We start from the raw sequence: 23,871 nt of genomic DNA on the forward strand, positions 1-23,871 counted from the left end.
TACCTGGAGTGGAATGCACAGGGGGACATCTTGAAGAAGAGGAGCTTACTTATCTTGTGCAATAACTGAGGTTCTTCAAGTTTTATGCCCCTGTTATTACTCCATTACCCACCCTCCTCCCCTGTACTTCAGAGTCTGAAGCACACGCTGTGATAGAGAAGGAAGTGAGGGATCCAACTTGTGCACACAATATTTCACATACTAGTGACATGCAAGGTAGACAGCACATGTGCACAACCATATGGGCACTGCTGCAAAACTCCCAAAGTGACAGTACAGGGACACACCATTACCTGTAGTGGAGCATCTCTAGGGACGCACACAACCTCAATTACCACACAAAGTTGAGTAACTTTCTCTTACTTCCAGCATCTTCATGTTATATCAGGTCTAGGGCCACCCTTCATTTCCAACAAGGGTGACAACTGTAACTTCTTTATGTCATTCTGGTTGCCTGAATAAACTAATCTCCATTGATTTGACTTCTGAAGTAACTTCAAGATGTTGTATCATCTTGTCCAAAGATGAGCACAGTATAATTATTCTACCTTCTTTTGAAGACAGGGAGGGAACTAAAATATAATAAAAACTGCCAAGTTAATTAATGTAATTATTTCTAGGATTAACATATTTTAACTACAGAATCTTTCTTTGTATAGTGATTGTTTTATAGTAACAATACTTAGTATCTTCCTCTGTAGGCCATCATCTGCTTAAGAAAACAGGGCAAATATGATTGTGCCTCCATTTTTCTTTTTCCATCTCTAAAACAATGATGGAAAAATTAAGGCAAGGATCGTGTTGCTACAGAATGGCAAAACTGGAGTGAGAATCCAGAACTCCAGATGTTATCTTGTGTCCTGCCCAAGGACCTACGTAGCATCTGATTATCCTCAATCTGTCAAGAAAAAATTCTTTTTTATTCTCTTCTAGCTTCTTAGAGAGCAATTGATAGTGTGCATAGCTAATCAGTGAAATATTTAGACTTTTTTGTTTTCATTTCAAAAATGTGAATCAAAGGGAAATGAGTGCTTTCAGACAACAGGAATATAGCTTGCACAGTAAACTCTTTTATGTGGGATTCAGTCAACTGGAACATTCAGATAACCAGAACAAACATGTCACATCATGGAAATAATTCTTAGCCCCAGGGCTGTTGAGTTCCCCCAGCCCCATCACTGCCAGTGTTCCCCCAGTCACGGATGGCTCCCCAGGGCTGGAGCTGCTGGAGTTTTCCAGCTCTGGCGCATTCCTCCAGCCTCAGAGCTGCCAGCTTGTTTCTCCAGACAAGATGGCTTCATGGCCCCAGAGCTGCCAGCGCAGTCGTCTGGCCCCTGATGGCTTCCCGGTCCGCAGAGCTGCTATGCACCCTAGAGCTGTCTGCACATTCCTCTGGCTCCCATTAGCTTCCCGGCCCCAGAGCTCCCAGCATGTTCCTCTGGTGCCTGCTGCCTTCCCAGCCGCTGTGTTGCCAGTGCTTTTTGTTAATCAGCATATTTGCATATCTAGCAATCTTCTGGTCCCAGGGTTGCTGGATATCAAAGAGTTTAATATACTTCTTTCAGAGCTTCAAAAATCCACTTGCTCTGATAAACAGGAAACGTTCCAAGGCAGGTACCATTTACTCCTGCAGAATTCAGGTTTCATGCTGTTAATTTTTAAGTTGCTAGCGTTATAAGTTATAAGGAAAACCTTTTGAATTAGGTTCTCTCTAAGCAGCAGCACAGCTTCCTATTAAGTTCCTGTACTATTTACTAAGCCCAGCACAGGGCTGCAGGGAGGAAAAATGTCACAACCCAAACCCCAAAGCTGCCATAGTTGAGGAGGGAGGCCCCTTGTCCCCCAGCTGCTGTGGCCAGGGGAGAAGGAACCATCCCCACCAGCCCCAGCATGGAGCTGACACAACTGGGGCAGCTCTGTGCTGGGGCTGGCAAGAAAGTTGTCAGAAGCAGGTCTGGCTGCTAGACCACAGGTCACAGGGCTCTGAGTGCTGCCCCCGCCCTCAGCACTGACTTGGTGTGGGGGCAGTGCTCATAACAAGAGCAGCATGCAAGGTGTGTTGCAGTCCTTCATGCCCTTCCTGGAGTTGGACCTGCTGCGTCTGGGGCATATTGCAGTGCCCCAGGATAGGCAGCCTGACTTAGCGACTGACCAGGAGCAGTCCAGGTAAGCCTGAGCTCCAGCCCTCCCCATCCCCTTCTGAGCTGAAAGTCCCTGAGCCCATCCTGGAGCCCTCATCACCTCCACCCAAACCCTCAGCCCTCTCCTGTATTTTGAGTCACTTGCTTCCCTCCCAACCTGGAGCCCCGTCTTGCACCTCAAACTCTTCATCCCCAGCCCCACTCCAGTTGACACCTCCAGCTGGACTCCTCACCTCCTTCTGCATCCCACCTGGAGCCCCCTCCAAAGCCTGGAACCCCCTTTTACAACCAAACCCATATTTAGAATCATCATCCAGCCCCTTGGCCCCACTCCCACAACACACTGTGTGTCAAATGACTTTTGTTATGTGATGCATCACCTCTATATTGGTGCACATAACAAAAGTCCTTCTGCACATGGACATACAAAATAAGAGGGAACCGTTCTTCTGAACATGAAGTGATTATAAACCAGTGCTGCCCAAGTTTCCAGGAAGACAGCTCCATTATCTCTGCTGTAGCTTGTGCTCAGAGCTTTTTCAAGTTCTAAAGCAAGTGAAAAGTGAACAGTCATGTCTGTTTTATATTGCTGGTCTTCAGAAACACACAGTTGTAAAACATTGCAAGAATTGGATTAGGTTCAGCTTGCTACTGCTTGAGTAATCTGTGAGCAGCAGCAAAGATCAATACTGACTATGAGGAGAAAAACTCAGAAACAGAGGCTTGGATAGGGATGAAGAAGCAGACTCTCTGCATACATAGCAACCAGAAAGGTGGTGCAGGGCTATGTCTCTCTGCCACTGTGAAGTAGACCTTCCCTCCAACCACCTCAGACCACTCCTGCAGCCTTCCTCCTGCGCAGACCCACACCTGCTCCCTGGCAGGCCCCTCCCACACACTGTACTCTGAACCCGTTATTTTTGGTCTCAGCCGTGGCCTCCAGAAGAGTTAATTTAGCCAGGCGGAAGCCCTGAACCTCAGTATCCCAGTCCCCCTTCTCAGTCCCCTGCCCTTTGTGTGGGATTGTGAGGGGAGTGAGGTACCTCAGTTGGGCCACATCAGGGAGGGTTTTGTGTGGGATATTTTTTCTTTTTGCTTCTCATTTTTATGTGGCCCTCAACTGATTTTTATGTGGGTCAGTGGCCATCGAACCATAAAAAGTTCCCCACCCCTCTACAAACAAGCAGGTGAATACAAGGTAACCATGAGACAGTATTAATCAACATAATAGGAAATTATTTCAACTTGCTAGTATCCCAATCACAGTCAAATTTTTATAGGCATGGTAGAGAGAAGGGTTTTGAACATGAATAATGAAGCAGCTTTATGGACATTTATGGGGAGCACCTACCAAATGTGAAAGGAAGTGAGTGATAAAACATGAAGATCCTTACTTAAAAATTTAACAGACTAATTTAACAAGATATTTGTAGACAGTCATATGCCTTGTCTTCTTTTATATTTTTAGTCACACTAACACTTACTGTGTTTAATCCTTCCCCATAAAATCAATCCATCTAGCCTTTATAGATCTTGTTCCTCTTCTCTGAACTCCCTTAATCTTTGTGGTTATAAAATGCAAGGAACTGGATGCAATACTTAATGTATTGTCTTTTAAACAAAACAAAAAAAAAGTCTTCCTCCTCTGTGGTGATACGCCCAGTGCTTATGCAGTCTAAAATTGTAATGGAGATTTTTATTAACATATTGTATTGTAAAGTCATATCTGATTTGCAATGCCATTTTCATCAGTATTTCTCTGTACTGCTTCTGGCTTTTGTTCTGTTATTAAATCAGTGTTTTGAGCTATTGAATTATTTTTCCGCTGAGATATTAGCTTGCTTTTTTACAAGTAGTAGATATTTTCAGTTTAGTATTTTCTGTGAATTTCACTAACGTGTAGCTTACTGCTTTTAGATCAAAATGAAGCTGTTAAATACTTTACACTTATTTCTTCACAGTCCCCTTATCGAACAGAGCCACCTCATAGATATTTTGAGTTTTATTTTTATCTCTTAAAAATGTATTTGGTCAGTTTTCAGTCACCCAATTGAATATCCAACCCTATTTCAATTAATTTTGAGTGTAAGTTTACTTTAGACATTTAAATCAAATGTTTCTAAATTCACTTACATAATGTCTGCTAATTTTGGTCTTGATCATGAAGTACCCACAATCTGAGTAAAAGAAGACATATAGGTATGCTGTTCCAAGGTGAGACCACACTGAGTACATCTACACTGAAATAAAAAAAACCTGCAGCACTTAGTCTCAGAGCCTGTGTCAACTGGCTTGGGCAATGGAGCTATAAAATTGAAGTAGAGACATTTGAGCTTGCCCTGTCTCCAGCCTGAACCCGAACATCTACGCTACAGTTTTAAAGCACAAGTGCCAAAGCCCCTCAAATTCAGGTCAGCTGACATGGGCAAGCCACAGCTGGAACTTATTTTGATTCAGACACACTCTTTCCACCTTATGCCTTCTTCTTTTTCCCTTGAAAAGGAGGATGCAGGAGTTGTGATCTTGTTCTTTTCAGTAGTATTAAAAAAAGCATTCAAGTTTGGCAAAATGTACTTTTTATAAGATTATTATTGCTATGCTAGATTTTTTTCCACTTGCATTTGAGTTTAACAAAGCTTCCACAAACTCTTCTAAAAATCCTGGTATTTTTAATAATATGCACTTGTGGTCAGAAACATTTTGTATTTTGTTCTTCCTCCCCTGATAGGAGGAGAGGCTACTAAAAATGACAAAAGGGAAGATGTGTAGAAATGAAGCCTATCAAAAAAATAGTTATTAATAAAAAATATTTTAGCATAATGCAGTATTATGAATCCTTTATATCATTATTCCACTATCTATACTTTATTTAGCTGTATTTGACTTATGTACCAATAAACACAATTTAAAATAAGCTACTGAATGTCAAAGTTAGAACCATTTTCCTGTTTGTTTAGTCATTGAAAATTTGATTTGACACAAATGAATACAGCTATAATGAAAGCAGTTATGAACATGCCCGTTACTGCAGTATGCTGTAACTCTCTGCTCTGCAAAATCTGCATCTCAGCACATTGTGTTTCTATAAATTTTCTGAAGCAGTCTGACAATGGCCCTGGCCAAAGGGCTTTACTAATTTTATACTGAAAGTACTTTTTTTTCTTTTCAGGAGAATTTCATGGAAGTAATTAGAAACCAGGAGTTTTTATTATTGCCAGCTGCTGAAATTGCCAAGCTTTTGGCAAGTGATGATATGAATATTCCTAATGAAGAAACTATATTGAATGCACTGCTTACTTGGGTTCGACATGATTTGGAACAGAGAAGGAAAGATCTTAGTCACCTTTTGGCTTACATTAGGCTTCCTCTACTGGCTCCACAGGTAAACTATTATAAATATAAAACCATTAATTACATCTTCCCATAAACTGCATCACTATTTTTAGGGGTGATACTTATACTTCCTGTGTGTCAGTCCCTCAAACTGGTGGTGATTTTTGTTTCTTGGAAACAGGAGTAAATAAAGGAGGACTGCACAGCGGATTCGTGCATGATGTGTTCAGTGTCTTTTCTGCTGGTGAATTGCAGTGTGCCTCAGGATTCCATAGTGAGGGAATAGTTAGAAGCAAAATGCTTTAAATAGTAACAACACCTAGGTTTCATGTAGTGTTTTTCGTCAGTAGATCTTAAAGCACTTTACAAAGGCATATCATTAAATAATAATTGATCAGTGTTTTACATATGTTTTTACATTTTACTTCAGTTTCCAATTCCTAATACAATAGGCAGCCAGCCTTTTGCATGCTTTTTCTTTTAACAATATTATCTTCTGGGATCATTCTATGAAGATGTGTGGTCAGTTTTGTAGCTGAATATATGAGAACGCCACTCGCACAAGTAGTAGCATCCTTCAGTCTACGTAGACTATGGATCGCGCCCTTCGTAGTTCCGTTTGGCATCCTCATTTGCAGCATCGGCTGTGACTGTGAAGACCCACACGAGAGTGACAGTCCTTGCTGCATCTGTTGCATATGTAATGGATGTCTGGCAGGTCCTTGCTGTGCTTTCTGTGGGCTCGCTTCTCCTTTGCTAGCTGTCTGATCCTCAACTCACCCTTCTGAAGGCCCTTGTATAGTTCCTGCCTCCATCTGCTGCGATCGTCTGCCAGCTCCTCCCAGCTGTCTGGCTTAATGTCTTCTTCCCTGAGGTCTCTCTTGCAAACATCTTTGTAGCGCAGCTGGGGGCATCCGGGAGGTCTTTTGCCAGAGGCTAGCTCACCATACAGGATGTCTTTTGGGATCCTTCCGTCATTCATCCTGTGGAGGTGGCCAAGCCAGCGGAGCCGCCGCTGCCTGAGGAGGGTGTGCATAGTTGGGATTCCAGCTTGCTCAAGGATGGTAATGTTGGACACTCTGTCCTTCCACAATATTCCAAGGATGCGCCTGAGGCAGCGCAAGTGGAAGACGTTCAGCCTCTTTTCCTGGCGGGCGTACAGTGTCCAAGTCTCGCTGCCATAAAGGAGGGTGCTGAGGATGCAGGCTCTGTAGACTTGCATTTTGGTGTGAGTGTACAGCTTGTTGTTATTCCAAACTCTCTCGCTGAGTCTGGACAGAGTTGTGGCTGCTTTACCGATCCTCCTTGCACTAGAGTCATTAAAAAAAGTGCTCTCATTGATTTTATTAATAATATTTAGTACTTATGTAATGTCACAGGGCTTTAAAAACTGAACACTTGAAACATTCCTGTCAAGTAGATTAAGAATTATTTCTGTTTTATGGATGGGAAAATTAAGTCTTCCATAGGCCTTCAACATATATAAGTAAAAATCGTCTATGAATTGTGGTCTTCAATCTCTTAATGATAAAAAGTACTCAGTTATTTCTGGCTCTGTTGTATGCACCTTATCTCCTTTTTATGATCATTAGCTGGATTGTCTAGAAGGCATTTGCTTTTCATGTTTACCCTTGAGTATTACAAAGCCATTGGCACAACTGATTCAGCTGTGGGTCCCTGAATTTGTAATTCACTTTCGTTAGAAGCGTATTGAAATCAGAGTCCCTTGACGTTCAGAAAATAATTGATTTTATATTATTCTTGTCTTTAAATCCATGGTAAATGAAACATCTGGAGCAGTGGTGCCAAACCTTTTTTTCACTAGTGCAGACTCCCAACCATCCGCCACAACTCATTCCCGGGCCCCCGCTTCAAAGACAATTCTAGCAATTTATCTTTTGCTTTTTTTCAAGGACCCCTGCAACACCCTTTTGGATCCCCACAGGTCCACTGACCACAAGTTGGGAACCACTGATCTAGAGTCTTTGGAAATAGAAACTACAGAAATTAGTAAACAAATATATGATCAAGAGACGTTGTCCCTGTTCAGTACTAATTGGACAGTAAATGTTAAGGGCAAAACACCAGAAGAATACTTGATTGCAACCACTTTTGTCTCTCTCTTTGTGTCTTACGTCTTTTGCTAATGTATGCTGGCATATCTGATTCTACGATTTTATTTTTTTTCAGATTCTTAAAAACTGAAATTGAAGTATTGTTAATATGAATGCAAATCACATATAAATCAGGAAAATAATTAAGTTGCAACAAAAGACTTACATCTGACTCAAGAATGTATGTTAAGTGTTTTGTTACATGATCTTGTAACAATGGCTAATGTGTCAGAGCAAACTTATTAAAATATAATGAAACTGTTTCCAATTTTAAGGGCAAAGGTTCAGAGATCTTTAGAAGAAAGAGATGAAAAAATTGGAGGACTCACTAAAGCCATAATGTTATAAATAGCAATGTAGGGTCTTAAATGTATACACTTAAAAAAATCACAGGATAGTGTTTTAGAGCTGTAGAGTAAATGACAGCAAAACTTGTAAGAGAACCTCAGTTTCATCATTTTATAAAGATTTCTTTGAAGCTACCAGCCGCATTATGGCATCACTGTTTACTGAGAGAAGCAGCATCTTAGACATCAAAGGCTTGTGACATGGTTATTTCTTTGTACTGTATTGTGTATTTACCAGATTCCAGTAGCTAGTATCAGGTCTTTGGTCATACTTTGAAAAAGATGATTAATCACTAACTTTGACAGATTCAACGTTTTCTTCAGAAGCTCCTAGTACTTAGTTTTCTATTTAAAATACTTCTGAAAAAAATTTCAAGTCGACAAACATTATGCCTTTTTCTGCATCTGTTTTTTCAGATGTCCTTATAATGTTAATTCAACATTTCTACTATAAAACACTTAGAAATTTGGTGCAATGAGCTGCATTAATAAACACTCAGGAAACTGTAATTTATGATTAGAGCTTTGTTTTTGGGGATTTATTTATTGCATTTTTCAGAACTTGTTAAAAATAAGTTTTGTGTTTTATGTAGATGTCAAAAATCTGGGTTTTTCAGGGCTTTCAGTATATATTGTAATGAGTGGTTTGAGCATTGACCTGACAAACCCGGGATTGTGAGTTCAGTCCCTGAGGGGGCCATTTAGGGATGGGGTAAATAGATTAAAAAAGGGATGGTGCTTGGTCCTGCTGAAAGGGCAGGGGACTGGACTCAATGACCTCCCAAGGTCCCTTCCAGTTCTATGAGATGTCTATCTCCACATGTCGTCATCATCATCATCATCAATAACGTACAGTAAACTCTTTCATATCTGGCAGCCTAGGGACTGGGAGGTTGCCGGATATAGAAATATTCTAAATAATAGAGAGAGATACCTAGCAATGCATAACGCTAAAGAGAAACATGATTATATATTAAGAAACAAAAATGTATGCAGGGTTCTTTGTAAAATACTACTGTTGTTGGTAACTGTAAACTTATACTGTATTTGCTGTATTTATGTGTAGTTACTTTCACTGTACTGTACTTGTGGAAAACATAACTAAAAGTTACTTATGATTAAAATTTGCTTATTTGAGAGTTCTAGATAGAATGTTGGATATGAAAGTATACAGTATTTGCATATAGAACTAGTACAGAAGAAAACTAACTGGTGTGTTCAAAAAGCAGCTGTCTAAGATTAAACTAAAAAGAGCGTGAAAGACTAATATCTCACTCATAATATGGGGCCACATCACAGCTGCCCCCTTGCCTGATCTTAGGTCATGTCTGCACTACAGATGCTTAGAGTGACACAGCTAAAGTGCTACACCCGTGCCATTGTTTTCCCTCACTGTACACTCATCCCTTGTTAAACGAGTACTTTACTTATGAGTACTCGCTTAAACGAGGGACACATACACCTACCTTAGTTCACTTGATGAGTGAGTTCCCCCCCGGTAATATGAGCCTAATTTCCTCCCCACGGCTCCAGCCGCCTGTAGTCTGACCCCGCCAGCTGGCCCTGCAACCCCAACCCACTGCAGCCTAACCCCCCACAGCCCACCGGCCCCACAGCCCCAACCTGCTGCAGCCTGACCCCTGCACCCCTCCAGCCCTGCAGTCCCAACCCACTGCAGCCTGACTCCCCCCCACTGGCCCTGCGATGCCAAACTGCGGCAGCCTAACCCCCCTGCTGTCTCCGCAGCCCCAACCCGCTGCAGCCTGACCCCCCCTACTGGCCCCACGATGCCAAACCGCAGCAGCCAGACCACCCCGCCAGTCCTGCAGCCCCAAACCACAGCAGCCAGACCCTCTACTGGCCCTGCAACCTGACCTCCTGCTGGCCCTGCAGTCCTGAACCGCGGCAGCCTGACCCCCCCCACCCTCACTGATTCCACACACTTAAACTACTGCAGCCTGAACCCCCCTACCTGTCTGCTCGCCACTCCCACCATGGACCCAACCCATCACCAGATTTTAACCCTCCTTCCTGCTTATGGCCCCAAACTGCCCCCAGCCTTTAACCCTCCCCAACCCAAGGTTCACTTACCTTTCAAAAGCAGTGCCACCTGTTGCCACTCCGCTGAGTTATGAGCAGTAGGAACCAGCCAGAAACTTTTACATTTATTTTAATGGTAGTCTAGTGTCCCTCTTACGAGTTTTCAGCTACGAGCAGAAAGCTGGGAACCAGTTGCGCTCCTATAGCAAGGGATGAGTGTATTTAATCCACCCTCTTGAAGCAGATAGTTAAATTGACAGAAGAATTCATTTATACCCGAGATTAGGTTAACTTGCCTATATCTTTTGAAGGCATGGATTTTTTTACATACCTGAGCAGTGTATATAGCTTAACCTAAATTTTAGGAGGTCTTGCTATTTTTCTATTTATGTAATGCTTAGATGCTGTAGTAATAAGCACTGTATAAATGTCATTATATAGCTCTCTGCCTCCTTCCTGTATTTGCCATCACACAACAGGTCGTTTACAAAGTTGGGAATAGACTTACTTTGAAGTGTTCAATATTCGCTGCAATCACTTCACCGTCAGCAAATTAGTATTTGTCTGTAATTATTTTGATTCCTGATACATAAGTCCAGGGTTAAACTGAGTGACAAATTTGACAGTTAGGAAGAATTTTTCTCTCGGTACATAGGCAGTGACATTGGGAAATATACTGTGTCTTCCTTTGAAACATTAAGCAAGAATCACCCATTAGAATAGGGGTGAGCAAACCTTTTACATCGGGCCCCATTTTTCATCCCTGTAATTAGCAGAGCCCCCCAACCCTCTAATGTAATCCAAATCAATGGAAATTTCAGTTGTGTTCATATATTTAAAAAAAACAAAAAACAAAAGAAAACTTTCAGCATGTGTAAGAAAATATGTACGTAGAATGTAAAAACTTCATTAATTGGTATATAAATGTGAATACACATACGTAAAAACAGAAACATATTTCAACCTTTTTGAGTAAGGTGGATGAACCTGAGATGCAGGAGCTGATCATGCTGTGCCCCCCACAAGGCACCTGCCACCCAGTTTGCACACCCTTGCGAAGGTGAACCCCATTTTTTCCCTTTTTCTGTCTTTCTAAATATATTTCAAAACATGTGTGTTCTATACATTGATTCCTCTAATTTTACGCATACTATTTGTGTGATCATTCTGAAGAGTGCATATAGTAAACCAGACTGCAACATTTTTGGACAAAATGTTCCATTGTGATTTCTATTCTTTTAACTTTCTTGCCTCTTGCTTGTCCATTTAACATGGTTCATTGTATCTTTTCCAGTTTCTGGCAGACATGGAAAATAATGCACTCTTTAAGGATGACATTGAATGTCAAAAACTTATTATGGAAGCAATGAAATACCATTTGTTGCCAGAGAGACGGCCCATGTTGCAAAGTCCTCGCACAAAGCCTAGAAAGTCTACCGTAGGGGTATTATTTGCAGTTGGAGGAATGGATGCAACAAAAGGTATGGGTTTACATAATTTTAGTTGATGACAATGTATGTTGAAAGTCAATTGAGTAGATTTTTTAAAAGATACATGTAGGAGATTAGAGCATGTATACATTATAACCTACAGTTTGCAAACATCTACTGATGTTTTTTATGTCTGTAATAGAATCATAGGGCTGGAAGGGACCTCAGGAGGTCATCTAGTCCAGCCCCCTGCTTCAAGCAGGATCAAACCCAATTAAGTCATCCCAGCCAGGACCTTGTCAAACTGGAACTTAAAAACCTCTAGGGATGGAGAATCCACCACCTTTCTAGGCAATACATTCCAGTGCTTTACGAGCCTCCTGGTGAAGTAGTTTTTCCTAATATCCAACCTACTCCTCTCCTTTTGTATAGAGGTATACCAACAAAAATGTGATGTGTGGAAGCAACTGAGTTATGATTTTTGTACAGCTATAATGGGATCACCACACTTCTGTTCATTTAAATGTTCAATCAAATGAATGGAAACTCTGTTCACTTAAATGTTAATTAACATTGTTAAAAACTTAAGGAAATTAAACATAAAAATTGTTAAAATTAACGCAGACTTGAATATAAACAAAAATAAGTTAAAGCTGCTACAGAATATTTAACTCATACCCTTACTGAGTACTAAAGCATTCTGTCAATGTGTCTCAAAACTGTACTTTTTATGACTTTTCATACTGTGTGGCAATAACTAGAAGCAATTCAGTGAGATGAACGTCATGGGTAATGGAACACGTTTTCATTCATCCTCTGAATATTAATTTTAACAATACCTTAATACAGACTGTATGATGGAGATGCTGGTACCAGCTGTTAGTGATATATGTGTATATGTATGTTGAACCTCTCTCATCTGGCACCCTCGGGACCTGACCTGTGCCAAATGAGAGAGGTCCACAGGACCTCCATAGATGGCCAATATTGTCTAGTGCATTACCAGCACCTCTGCTGCTTCCTGGGCTTTCAGAATACATTTAGGGGTAAATTACAGCTAAAAAACAGCACAGAACACTGAGAGCCAAGACTTGTGGCTGTAAACAAACTTCATGGGACGACAGGAAACTTGGCCACATCCATAAGTGGTTGTCCAGCTAACTAAAATCATGTTGGATTACAGATGTTGCCAGATGAGAGAGTTCCAGGTTAGAGAGGTTCAACCTGTACTATGAATGCATGAGTACATGAACTTAAGTTTTTTTTTTTCACTGAACTTCTAAACATTATGATACTAGCAGATGTACCTGGCATTCATGAGGTTAATTTTAATGTCTAAATATAGTTCCATCAGGTTCATGTTAGGTCACTTCCTGAAATTGTAATGGTTTTTATAGGCTTGTTCCAGCAAAGGATGTTAAATTTTTGGTCTTCTCCTTCAAATAATTAATTTTTAAGCACGTAATTAATCCCAGATTAATCCAAGAATATTACTTGCTTGTTTAAAGTTGAGCATATGCTTAAGAGAATTGCAGAATCAAATCCAAAGGGTTCCCCACCTTGATGGATCAAGCCCTCTGACAATAATTTAAATAGTGCAAATAACAGTGCTGTCTGAATATAACTTCTGTATATTACTGTTAAGGAGCTACGAGCATTGAAAAGTATGAACTCCGTACCAACATGTGGACTCCTGTAGCGAATATGAATGGGAGACGATTACAGTTTGGAGTTGCAGTGTTAGATGATAAATTATATGTTGTTGGTGGTAGAGATGGACTGAAGACATTGAATACTGTGGAGTGCTACAACCCCAAAACAAAAACTTGGAGTGTAATGCCACCTATGTCCACACATCGGCATGGTCTTGGTACGTACAACTTCATAAACATTAATTGTTTAATTTTTATAAATGCTTTAAACATATGACTGATTAAAAACTTTTCTTTTAAGCTCATTTGGTATTATCTTGCTACTAGTCTAAAGCTGAATTCTGAAATCAGCTAATAGTAAAGTGACAAATTATTTTGCTTAGCTGTAGAACATCCTTAATACTGGCAGATGAAACAGAATATCATTTATATTTATTTCAAGGGTGAATCTTTTTTGTGGGACTGTTGGTAGGGGTAATGGGAAAATGATGCCCTTTGTTTTTACAGGAAGCAGTTGTTTCTCTTTGTTTTTTAGGGGTAGCTGTTTTGGAAGGTCCTATGTATGCAGTAGGAGGGCACGATGGTTGGAGTTACCTGAATACAGTAGAAAGGTGGGATCCTCAGGCTCGTCAGTGGAACTTTGTAGCCAGTATGTCCACTCCAAGGAGCACGGTTGGAGTAGCGGTATTAAATGGAAAGTAAGGAAAGACATTTTCTTGAGAAATATTTTGGTGCAATTTTTGTTTACATTAATTTTTAAATATAGTTTTAGAAATATTTTAAAATGAATTTATTGCTAATGAAAAATGACAGTTGATAGCACTGGGACCTGAAGACTTCTTCTTATGGAAAAAAGTACAGCATTGACTATTCAGTCTTTTCCACCAAACCCTAATATTTTTCAAGGCTGTGAATGAGGAACCATCTCTAAGGGCAAGTAAGTAATTCTGTCTCCTTTATTAATAAATTCCCTGGCAGCTTTGCTGAGGGCACCAGTTGGAATTCTAGTTCTTCTTCGAGTGATTGCTCATGTCCATTCCAAATTGGGTGTGTGCTGGAGTGGTGCTGATATGGCAACCAATATATGCACTACCCCCCCCCGCCCACTCAGTTCCTGCTTACCGTGCTGCCTGTCATTGGATCTCTTGCTTTCTCTCCTCAGTTCTTTAGCTAGTAGCCTATTGTAGTGTAAATAGTTTTAGTACTTGATAGTCTTAGTGTTTTAACTAATAGCCGAGGGGGGGCTTTCCATTCCCCTCAGTGCCAGGGAATGCCTGGCTCTTCAGGCTTTAAGACTTGTTCAAAGTGAGGCAAATGTGTGCCCAAAGGTGACCCATGTTCAGCCTGTTTGATTTGCTTAGGGGAAGGACACTCACGTGTTCGCTGACCAATTTGTAAGGCCTTTAAGCCCAGAGCTTTGAAAGATAAGGCCCAGTGCCTTAAAGTCCTCTTAATGGAGGCAGCTCTTAAGCCTCAAGAGTCTCCAGCAGGAGCAGAGAGTAGAGCTTCTTTGGTGCAAAGTGCACTGGCACCATCAACCATCGTGCCGCCTAAGGACTCCTGGAACTGAGAGCAGGTGCAGACACTGTCACCTTCTCAGCGCCATATGAGTCAATCTACGGTGCCAATGAGGAGGAGGAGGAGGTATGAGAGGCATCGCTTGCCAAAGTCAAAGCGGGGCAGCCTCAAGTCCAAGCCTGTGCCTCACACTACCGAAGGGCAGAAGGCACTTCTGTTGAAGCCGGTGCGGAGCAGGAGCCCGCAGGTGCTGGACTTGCCCTCAACATCAGAGGCATTTCAAGTGGCACAAGGACTTCTGCAGGGGACAGTGGCTGCTCCTTCTCTGTCCGTGGAGGACAGGCACTTTAGCACTGAAACGGAGTGATCGGGACTCATGGATGTGACACTGGCACCGAACCCTGCCCTCAAGTTGACGCCGGTACCGACACTGTATTTGGTGCCAAGCGCTCCAGTGCTGACCCAGCAAACTGTGGGCTAGTGTCAGGTGCCCTATACTCTGACATCAGGACTGTCCTCGGTGTGCATGACATCAGCACCGACTCCAATGGCCCTGCCATGGTCATCTGCTTCTGAATTGGTGTTGGAGTCAGACTCCTTCTGCTCGAGCTCTGGACAGAATGGGAGCTCGAGAAGGTCACACCATAGCTATCGCAGGCAGCTTATTCCTTGCTCAGACAATATGGGATGGGCCGCCAGCTTCTCAGGTGATTCAGCGGTGGCCCTTCTGGACCCCATGGGCATTTCATGAGGTGCAGGGCCAGGCCATTGGAGTGCCTTTAATGGTGCCGGGGACCCCGCCAATCCTGTGCCTCAGCACTGTTGGCATCACTGGGCACCCCACCACCGGAACAAAGACAGGGAGCAGTGGTCATTGTGGAGCCACCTGTGTCTACTTTGTTGGCATTGATTTCGGCACCATTGGCAGCGCTGCCGCAGTGGAAGTGGACCCCCTTGGTGCCGGTGCAATCCGTAATTGTACCTCCGGTGCCAATGGGGCAGGTACCAGCCCAGGCACTGGCACTGACTCAAGTGCAGAGAGCAGTAATGGCGCTGTTTGTGCCACCTGTGGCAGCATTTTCTGGCCAGCTGATGCCTATGCCATCTCCGCCTATGGTGCCCTCCGGTTTGCCCGTAATTTCCTTGTGGGGGCCAAGTGCCTGAACAGGTCACTACTACCCTTCCCCTCCAAATGGAGGTGCAAGGGTTATCATCTTCCTCCTCCCCAGATGAGGTGATGGTAGGCTCATCGGCTTCACCTGTGTTGGAGGATAGCAGGGCTTTTCAATAGCTCCTTAGGAGAGTGGCCCAAAACTTGGGGGTGTAAACAGAGGAAGTCTGGGGTAAAATGGATACTGTCACAGACATTTTCTCCTCTGCAGTCCCCACTGGGTGGCTCTGCCCATAATCAAAACAATTGCCGCTATGGCTAAAATGGTTTGGCAGACCTCTGCTTTCATCCTTCCTTTGGCCCATAGGAAGCAGAGACAGAACTTTATCCCATCCCAAGGCAATGAACATTTTGTTCATGTGCCCCCTATGTGACTCCCTGGCAGTGGATGTTGCTAACCATAGAGAGTGCCAAGGGTTCCAGGGGTTCCCTATGTCACCAACTTCAGCATCCCCACTTTTTTTGTTTTGCCATAGCCTTAACACCCTTTTAGCATACGTGGTGCAGCATCACCACAGACAGGTGGTAGAGAGGAGATCTGCTGTTCAGTTCTCTTTGTATCCCCCTTCCCAAGCCCCTTCCCTATCCCTCTTCAGGGACCCGTCTCATGAGATCCGGTTATGGCAGGAATTGCAATCCCTCCTGGGTTCTGGGCCCATAGAAATTGTTCCTCCGAGGTTCAGGGAACAGGGGTTTTATTACCAGTATTTCCTAATTCTTCTATGAGTATCCCCATGGGTGCTCCACAATAGGTGTCGGGCTCGCCCGGCGCTGCAGATCGGAACTCTTCCAGCAGTTTCTCCTGGATCGCACATCCACCGGTGCGCGCTGCTCCCTTGCGCGCCCCTGGCCACGTGCGCGATCCGGTCCCTGCCAGTTCCTTCTCAACCACCATCAACTGCAGACGGAATCCGCTCAGGCTACGGCCAGAGTCAGATTAGATGGTGTTTCTACGTGTAAATTGTTGTATTCTTCTGATTTAAAAAAAAAAAAAGAGAGAGAGAGAGCAAGAGAATATCAAATATATATATATATATATATAATACAAAGAGAGAGAGGAGCGGAGAAGACGAGTGGACGTGAAGGCCAGTAGGCCTCCCCTTGCAGGCTGGTGTCCGCGACTCGGGTAAACAGGCACGAATTAAGTGTCAAGTACCCTATTAACAGTAAAAAGACTCACCGCGATGTCCTCTTCAGGCTTTAAAAAGTGTGAGTCTTGCCGCGAAGCTATGCCAGCCTCCAATGGGCATAGTGAATGCATCTGGTGCCTGGGGGAATCACACGTTACCCAGAAGTGTTCCCACTGTGCTAAGCTCACAGCCAGGGCCAGGAAAGACAGAGAAATGCAGCTTAAAATGCTCCTGTTTGATAAGGCTCTCCAGCCGGACTTGCCGGAGAGGCCTCAACCAGAAGGGCCCTTTGGACTCCACAAGAGGAAGGCGGCTTCTCTCACCCCCTCGGTGCAGAAACGGAGGAAGCGCTCCCCAGCCCTATCCCTGCCGGCAGGTTCAGCGAGCGGGACGGGTGGAGCACACAGCCCCCAGCCGCATACTCAGACAAGTGGCAGTGCAGCAGCGCACGTGGCAGAGGCTGAGCCTCCGATTACAAAACAGCTGGCACGCGTGGCACCTAGAGCAGCGGCCAGGCAAGCACTGGAACCGGCGGCACCGACTCCCGCGGCACCAACAGTGCAGGGCCAACAGGCAAGGAGCCTGCAGGCACCGGAGGATGTTATCCGCGCGGCACCGCAGCTGAGCGGGCCGAGTGCAGCACCGACAGCAGAGCTGAGATCCCCGGCACGGGAAGGGGTGGCGCCAGCCCTGCAGGGGAGGGGAAAGGTAAAAGCAAAAACCCGGCACCGCAGCCCTTCTCCGGATAGGGCTGCACTGCTGCTATCAACAAGCCCTCCCCTTATGCTGCACACGCCACCCAGAAGGTCGGGGTCTCCACCAGCCTATCCAGAACCCCCTTCTCTGTTCCTCCAGCCAATGTCACCATGGCTTGGGCCACCTTCGCCCTTCCTGGGACTGGATCCCTTGGAGTACTATCACAAACCAGTTTCACCACTACCTGTGTTGTCGCGGAGATCTCGCTCTCCCAGACATCGGGGGTACACACCCCAGGAGTGGTCCAGGTCTCCATCCCCGGACCCATGCCCGTGCTGCCATGGTCGTCCTTATCATGCTGGACACAGACACCCTGGGCCTACACCCAGGGGCAGGTCCCCTCCTGCTGTCCATACCCCCGGGGACACTCCCGGCCGGGGATGGAAACACAGCGATCTCAAGGGGAGTTAATTTTAGAACCCCGAGACTTCCCTTCACAATCCTCCAGCGAGCGGGTGTATCATCGGCCACAGGAACCTGAGAGTTCGAGGGAGGTTTACCCTAGTGGTTCCTCCTCATCCTCCCCAGATGAGGCCACGGCCCCCGGGGATGTTGCTCCCCCGGATGACCTCAAACAGTTTCAGGAGCTGTTTAAAAGGGTGGCTTTCACGCAAGGCATCCAAATGGCAGAAGTGCAGGAGAAACATCACAAACTCCTGAAAAATTTGAGACCCCCGGCTTCATCCAAAATTGCTATCCCGCTGGACGAAGCCATTATGGAGTCAGCCACTACGATATGGCAGACCCCGGCCTCCGCTCCGCTATGAACAAGAGAGTGGATAAGAAGTGCTTCGTCCCGGCAAAGGGCATGGAGTTCCTCTTCAGTCACCCACAACCAAACTCACTGGTGGTCGAATCGTCCCAGCAGAGATCAAAGACTTCTCAGTACAAATCGGGGGGATCAGACAAAGATGCCAAGAAGCTAGAGCTGTTTGGCAGGAAGGTATATTCCTCTTCCACCCTGCTATTGAGAATGGCAAATTATGCGGCACACCTAGCGAACCATAATTTTGATAATTACTCCAGGCTTACTTCTCTCATGGACTCACTTCCGGAAGATAAGAAGCCGGTGTTAAAGGCAATTATGCAAGAGGGCGACGCAGATTCAAGGACGGGAGTCCAGATTGCCCTGGACGTGGCGGATACGGCGGCACGCTCAACGGCTACAGCAGTGGTCACGCGTAGAGAATCCTGGCTCCAGACATCGGGTATCCCGAGGGACCTACAGGCGAAGATTGTGGATGTTCCCTTTGACACGCAAAAGTTGTTTGCAGACTCAACCGACTCGGTCCTCCACTCCAGTAAGGACTCGAGAGCTACACTTAGAACCCTGAGTATTTATACCCCTCCGTATAGGAAGAAAAAATATTACCCTGAGCAAAGACGCTACCCATACCAACCACAGTGTGCGCAGTATCAACAGGGCTACGACCAAGGGCGACAACAGCAGCAGCAACAGTACAGAACTCCCAGGCTACGTTCTCAACAAAGCCGTACATCCTCGGGGCAGGCCCAAAGGCAACAAGTTTGACGGGCATGTCGAGTGCTGCACTATCACCACCATCGCGCAATGCCACTCCCATCTCTTGTTCCATCATTGCCTCAAACCGTTTCACTCCCAATGGCAAAAGATCACCGCAGACAAATGGGTGTTGGAGATCATAGCCACGGGTTACGCGATCCCCTTTCAGTCGCTCCCACCGCTGAAACCTCCCTCCAGGCCCCACCTCAGGGAAGCTACCCACAAGGCGAGGCTCAAGCAGGAGGTGGACCACCTTATGTTCATAAGGGCGGTGGAAAGAGTGCCGGAACAATTCCAGGGGAAAGGCTTTTATTCACGCTATTTCCTCACAGAGAAGAAAACGGGGCTGGAGGCCCATCTTAGATCTTCGGGGCCTCAACTGATACTTACGCAAACAACGTTTTCGGATGATTACAGTCGCCTCCATACTCACGGCACTGGACGATGGAGATTGGTTTGCAGCCCTCGACTTACAAGATGCTTACTTTCATATAATGATCTATCCGGCACACAGACGCTTCCTCCGCTTTATAGTCGGCAAGGAACACTTCCAGTACAGAGTTCTTCCGTTCGGCCTCTCCTTGGCCCCCAGAGTCTTTACCAAAACCCTGGCAGTGGTGTCAGCCTACCTGCACAGACAGGGGATATTTATATTCCCATACCTGGACGACTGCCTACTGAAAGGGGCCTCGAAGGCAGAGGTTCTACGCATGATACGTGTCACAGCGGACACGTTTTCTTCGCTGGGCCTAGTTATCAATTTCGCGAAGTCAGAGACCAACCCCACACAAGACACAGAGTTCATAGGGGCACGTATAAACTCTATTACAGCAAGGGTGTACCTTCCCGACGCCCGCTTTCGCACCATCAGTTCACTGGTGCAAGTCATTACATACAGCCCCACGGTGCCAGTCTTAACGTGCTTGCAGCTGCTGGGCCACATGGCGGCAGCGACGTTTGTGGTGCAGAATGCCAGATTGCACATGCGCAGCCTGCAACATTGGCTGGCGAGCGTCTACAAACCGACATCCCACACTGTCTGCAGGGTGGTGTTGCCCACGACAGAGGTGCGCAAATCCCTGCAGTGGTGCGTAAATCCCAAAAACCTGCTAGCAGGGGTACCCTTTCACCAACCACAAATCTCTATGTTTCTTACTACCGATGCCTCCCACATAGGATGGGGAGCACATATCGGTGACAAGGTGACGCAAAGGCTATGGTCCCCTGCGGAACAGTCACTGCACGTAAACATACTGGAGCTCAGAGCAGTGTTCGATGCCTGCAAACATTTTCGAGACCACATATATGGCAAAGTAGTCGGGATCAATACAGACAATACCTCCACTGTGTTTTATATAAATCGACAAGGAGGAGCCCGATCCCGTGCCCTATGTGCGGAAGCAGTCCGACTGTGGAACTGGTGCATTGCCAACAACATAACGTTGAAAGCCTCGTACTTGCCGGGCACTCACAATGTGAAAGCGGATCAGCTGAGCAGGCGCTTCGCACTCACGCATGAATGGCAGATCCGCTCCGATCTGCTACGACCGATCTTTCATACGTGGGGGTTTCCCCAGATCGACCTGTTTGCCACCCAGCACAACAAGAAGTGTCCCCAGTACTGCTCCAGGGCAGGATTGGGGCGGGGCTCCCTAGGGGACGCATTCATGATTTCATGGAAGGGCCCCCTACTTTTTGCGTTTCCCCCCACAGCGCTTATCCACAATGTCTTGCAGAAAGCCAGAAGGGAGAGAGCCCGCATGATTCTAGTAGTCCCAATGTGGGACCGGCAGCAATGGTTTCCCTTGCTTCTGCACATGTCGGATCGCCCACTGCTCCCTCTTCCGGTGGCGCCAGACCTACTCACACAGGCCCGGGGGTCCATAGTGCACCCGCACTCTCAGGGTCTGTGCCTACAAGCATGGCTAATCCATGGCTCAGCTCCTTAGAAAGCACATGTACGGAGGGAGTACAACAAGTCCTGGAAAGTAGCCGAAGGACCTCCACCAGGAAGACTTACGAGCAGAAATGGACTCAATTTACAGCCTGGTGTTCTGCCAAGCAGTTAGCTCCACTTGACGTTCCTATACCTGTAATACTAGAATACTTATTGGCCCTCAAGAGGGGCGGGCTTTCCCTATCCTCGATAAAAGTCCACCTCGCAGCTATATCTGCTTTCCGGCATACGGAGGAGGGGCCCACGGTATTTGCCCATCCTATCGTTACCAGGTTCCTGAAGGGGTTGGTAAACCTGTACCCCCCTCAGAAACCGCTTCCACCATCGTGGAACTTGGACTTGGTGCTCATTACGCTAACGGGTCCACCCTTTGAACCATTAGCCACAGTTCCCCTGCGTCTCCTTACGATAAAAACAACCTTCCTCCTTGCAATTACATCGGCTCGCAGGGTGAGTGAGCTCGCAGCAGTTATGGCAACGCCGCCCTGCACAGTATTCTCAAAGGAGGCGGTAACCTTACTGTTGCACCCAGCTTTTGTTCCGAAAGTTTCTTCAGAGTTCCACCTCAATGAACCAATAGTTTTACCCTCGTTTTACCCGAAGCCTCACAGCTCCAGCAAGGAGGCACGCCTACATCTCCTGGACGTGAGGAGAGCGTTGGCCTTCTACATAGACAGAACTAAGTCCTTCCGGAAAACGGACAGGCTTCTAGTCTCTCTTGCTCCCAGGTCAAAAGGAGAAGGTCTCTCTTCACAGAGAATCTCAAAGCACATTGTGTCCTACATAAAAATGTGCTACGAACTTTGAAAGACTCCTTTACTGGCCCCGCCCAGGGCTCACTGCACCAGGGCGGTGGCGGTGTCAACAGCCTTTTTCAAGGGCATCGCATTAAAAGACATCTGTAGAGCGGCAACTTGGTCATCCTACGACACCTTCGCCAAGCATTATGCACTACATCGGGTATACCAAGAGGACACCCGTCTGTCGGCAGCAGTTCTTTTGGGGGCAAGCTGCACATAAACCGATTACCCACCTCCTTACTTGGGTTACTGCTGGGTAGTCACCTATTGTAGAGCACCCACGGGGACACTCGTAGAAGAAAGAGAAGTTACTCACTGTAGTAATGGTGGTTCTTCAAGATGTGTCCCCGTGAGTGCTCCACCACCTGCCCATCCTCCCCGCTTCGGATCTCTGTTTAGTGTTTTTCAGGAGCATCCGAGGCGGTTGGTCAAGGAACTGGCGGGGACCGGATCGCGCACGTGGCCGGGGGCGCGCAAGGGAGCGGCGTGCACCGGCACGTGCGCGATCCAGGAGAAACTGCTGGAAGAGTTCCGATCTGCGGCACCGGGCGAGCCCGACACCTATTGTGGAGCACCCACGGGGACACATCTCGAAGAACCACCGTTACTACGGTGAGTAACTTCTCTTTCTGAAACCAAAGTGGGGCTTGAGGCCCATCCTGGACCTAAGAGATCTCAACAAGTTCATGAAAAAGATAAAATTTCATATGATATCCCTAGGTCTCATACTCCCGATGCTGGAGCCAGGGGATTGGTTCATGGCTCTTGACTTACAGGACGCATATTTCAATCTACCCTCCTCACAGGAGGTTTCTCAAGTTCATGTCAGATGGGAACCATTATAAGTTCTCAGTCCTGTCTTTCGGTCTGTCTGCCGCCCCAAGGGTCTTCACCAAATGCATGGCGGTAGTAGCAGTGCACCTACACAAGCAAGGGGCGCAGTTGTTCCCGTACCTGGACAACTGGCTAGTCAAGGGTCATTCCAGGGAGCAAGCGATTCAGCATGTACAGTTGATCCCTCAGACCTTTGTAAGCCTCAGTCTCTTGATCAGTGAGGCAAAGTCAGTGTTGGTCCCATCTCAGTCAATAGAGTTTGTAGGGCACAACTGGATGCCAGGTGTGTCAGGGCATTCCTGTAAGATGACAGGTTCAGGTCCATGGGGGCCATCATCTGAGACATCCTGGCATTTCCCACCTCGATGGCCGGGCGCTGCCAGTGTTTGCTGGGTCACATGGCCACATGCACCTTCCTAGTACAGCACACCAGGTTAAGGGTGCGCCCTCTACAGCTACGGCTGTCATCAGTGTATCGCTCTGTAAGAGACTGTTTAGGCTTGGTGGTTACGGTGCCAACATGGCCTTTGTCGACCCTGCACTGGTAGTTGGACTAGGGGATCGTACTCACAGGAGTCCCCTTTGCCTCTCAGCAGCCCTCACTTTCCCTTGTAACGGATGCTTCAGACCGGAGGTGGGGAGTGCACCTGGGTCAGCCATGAACCCAGGCTCTTTGGAGTGTGTTGTACCTTCGGCTCTACATAAATGTGAGGGAGCTCAGGGCCATCAGACTAGCATGAGTGACTTTCAAGGCCAATCTGACAGAAAGTTGCATGTCTGTCAGTACAGACAACACGACAGCAATGTACTATATCAACAAACAGGGGAGCACACTCCTCTCCCCTGTGTCACAAGGCTGTGATGCTCTAGTACTTCTGCATACAGTACAACATCATGCTGCAGGCCCTTTACCTGCCAGGTGTGCACAATTCACTGGCAGACCAACTCAGCAGGTCCTTTACGGATCATGAGTGGTCTCTCAACCTGGAAGTCATTCATTCTGTTTTCCAGAAGTGGGGGTATCCCCAGGTGGACCTGTTCGTCTCCCACCTCAATGCGAAATGTGGGACGTTTTGCTCCTACCACAAACAGAGCCCAGGGTCCTGGGCAGACATCTTTTGTGTCT

The 23,871-nt window shown here is 46.0% G+C and overlaps 1 protein-coding gene across 5 annotated transcripts in view; it reads left to right on the plus strand.

Moving 5' to 3' along the window:
• Nucleotides 1–23,871, plus strand: part of KLHL5 (kelch like family member 5) — a 218,534-nt gene that overhangs the window by 180,145 nt on the left and 14,518 nt on the right. For 4 of the 5 annotated variants that reach the window (XM_074992607.1, XM_074992609.1, XM_074992610.1 and 1 more), the window contains 4 exons: nucleotides 5,311–5,523; nucleotides 11,270–11,456; nucleotides 13,051–13,275; nucleotides 13,593–13,755. The exons of the other annotated variant lie outside the window; for it this stretch is intronic. In XM_074992607.1, coding sequence (XP_074848708.1) covers nucleotides 5,311–5,523; nucleotides 11,270–11,456; nucleotides 13,051–13,275; nucleotides 13,593–13,755 — 788 coding nt within the window. The remainder of the gene's footprint in view (nucleotides 1–5,310; nucleotides 5,524–11,269; nucleotides 11,457–13,050; nucleotides 13,276–13,592; nucleotides 13,756–23,871) is intronic. 5 annotated transcript variants of the gene reach the window in all.

The sequence above is a fragment of the Carettochelys insculpta genome, chromosome 4 (genome assembly GCF_033958435.1).
Source record: "Carettochelys insculpta isolate YL-2023 chromosome 4, ASM3395843v1, whole genome shotgun sequence".
Classification (NCBI taxonomy): domain Eukaryota; kingdom Metazoa; phylum Chordata; order Testudines; family Carettochelyidae; genus Carettochelys; species Carettochelys insculpta.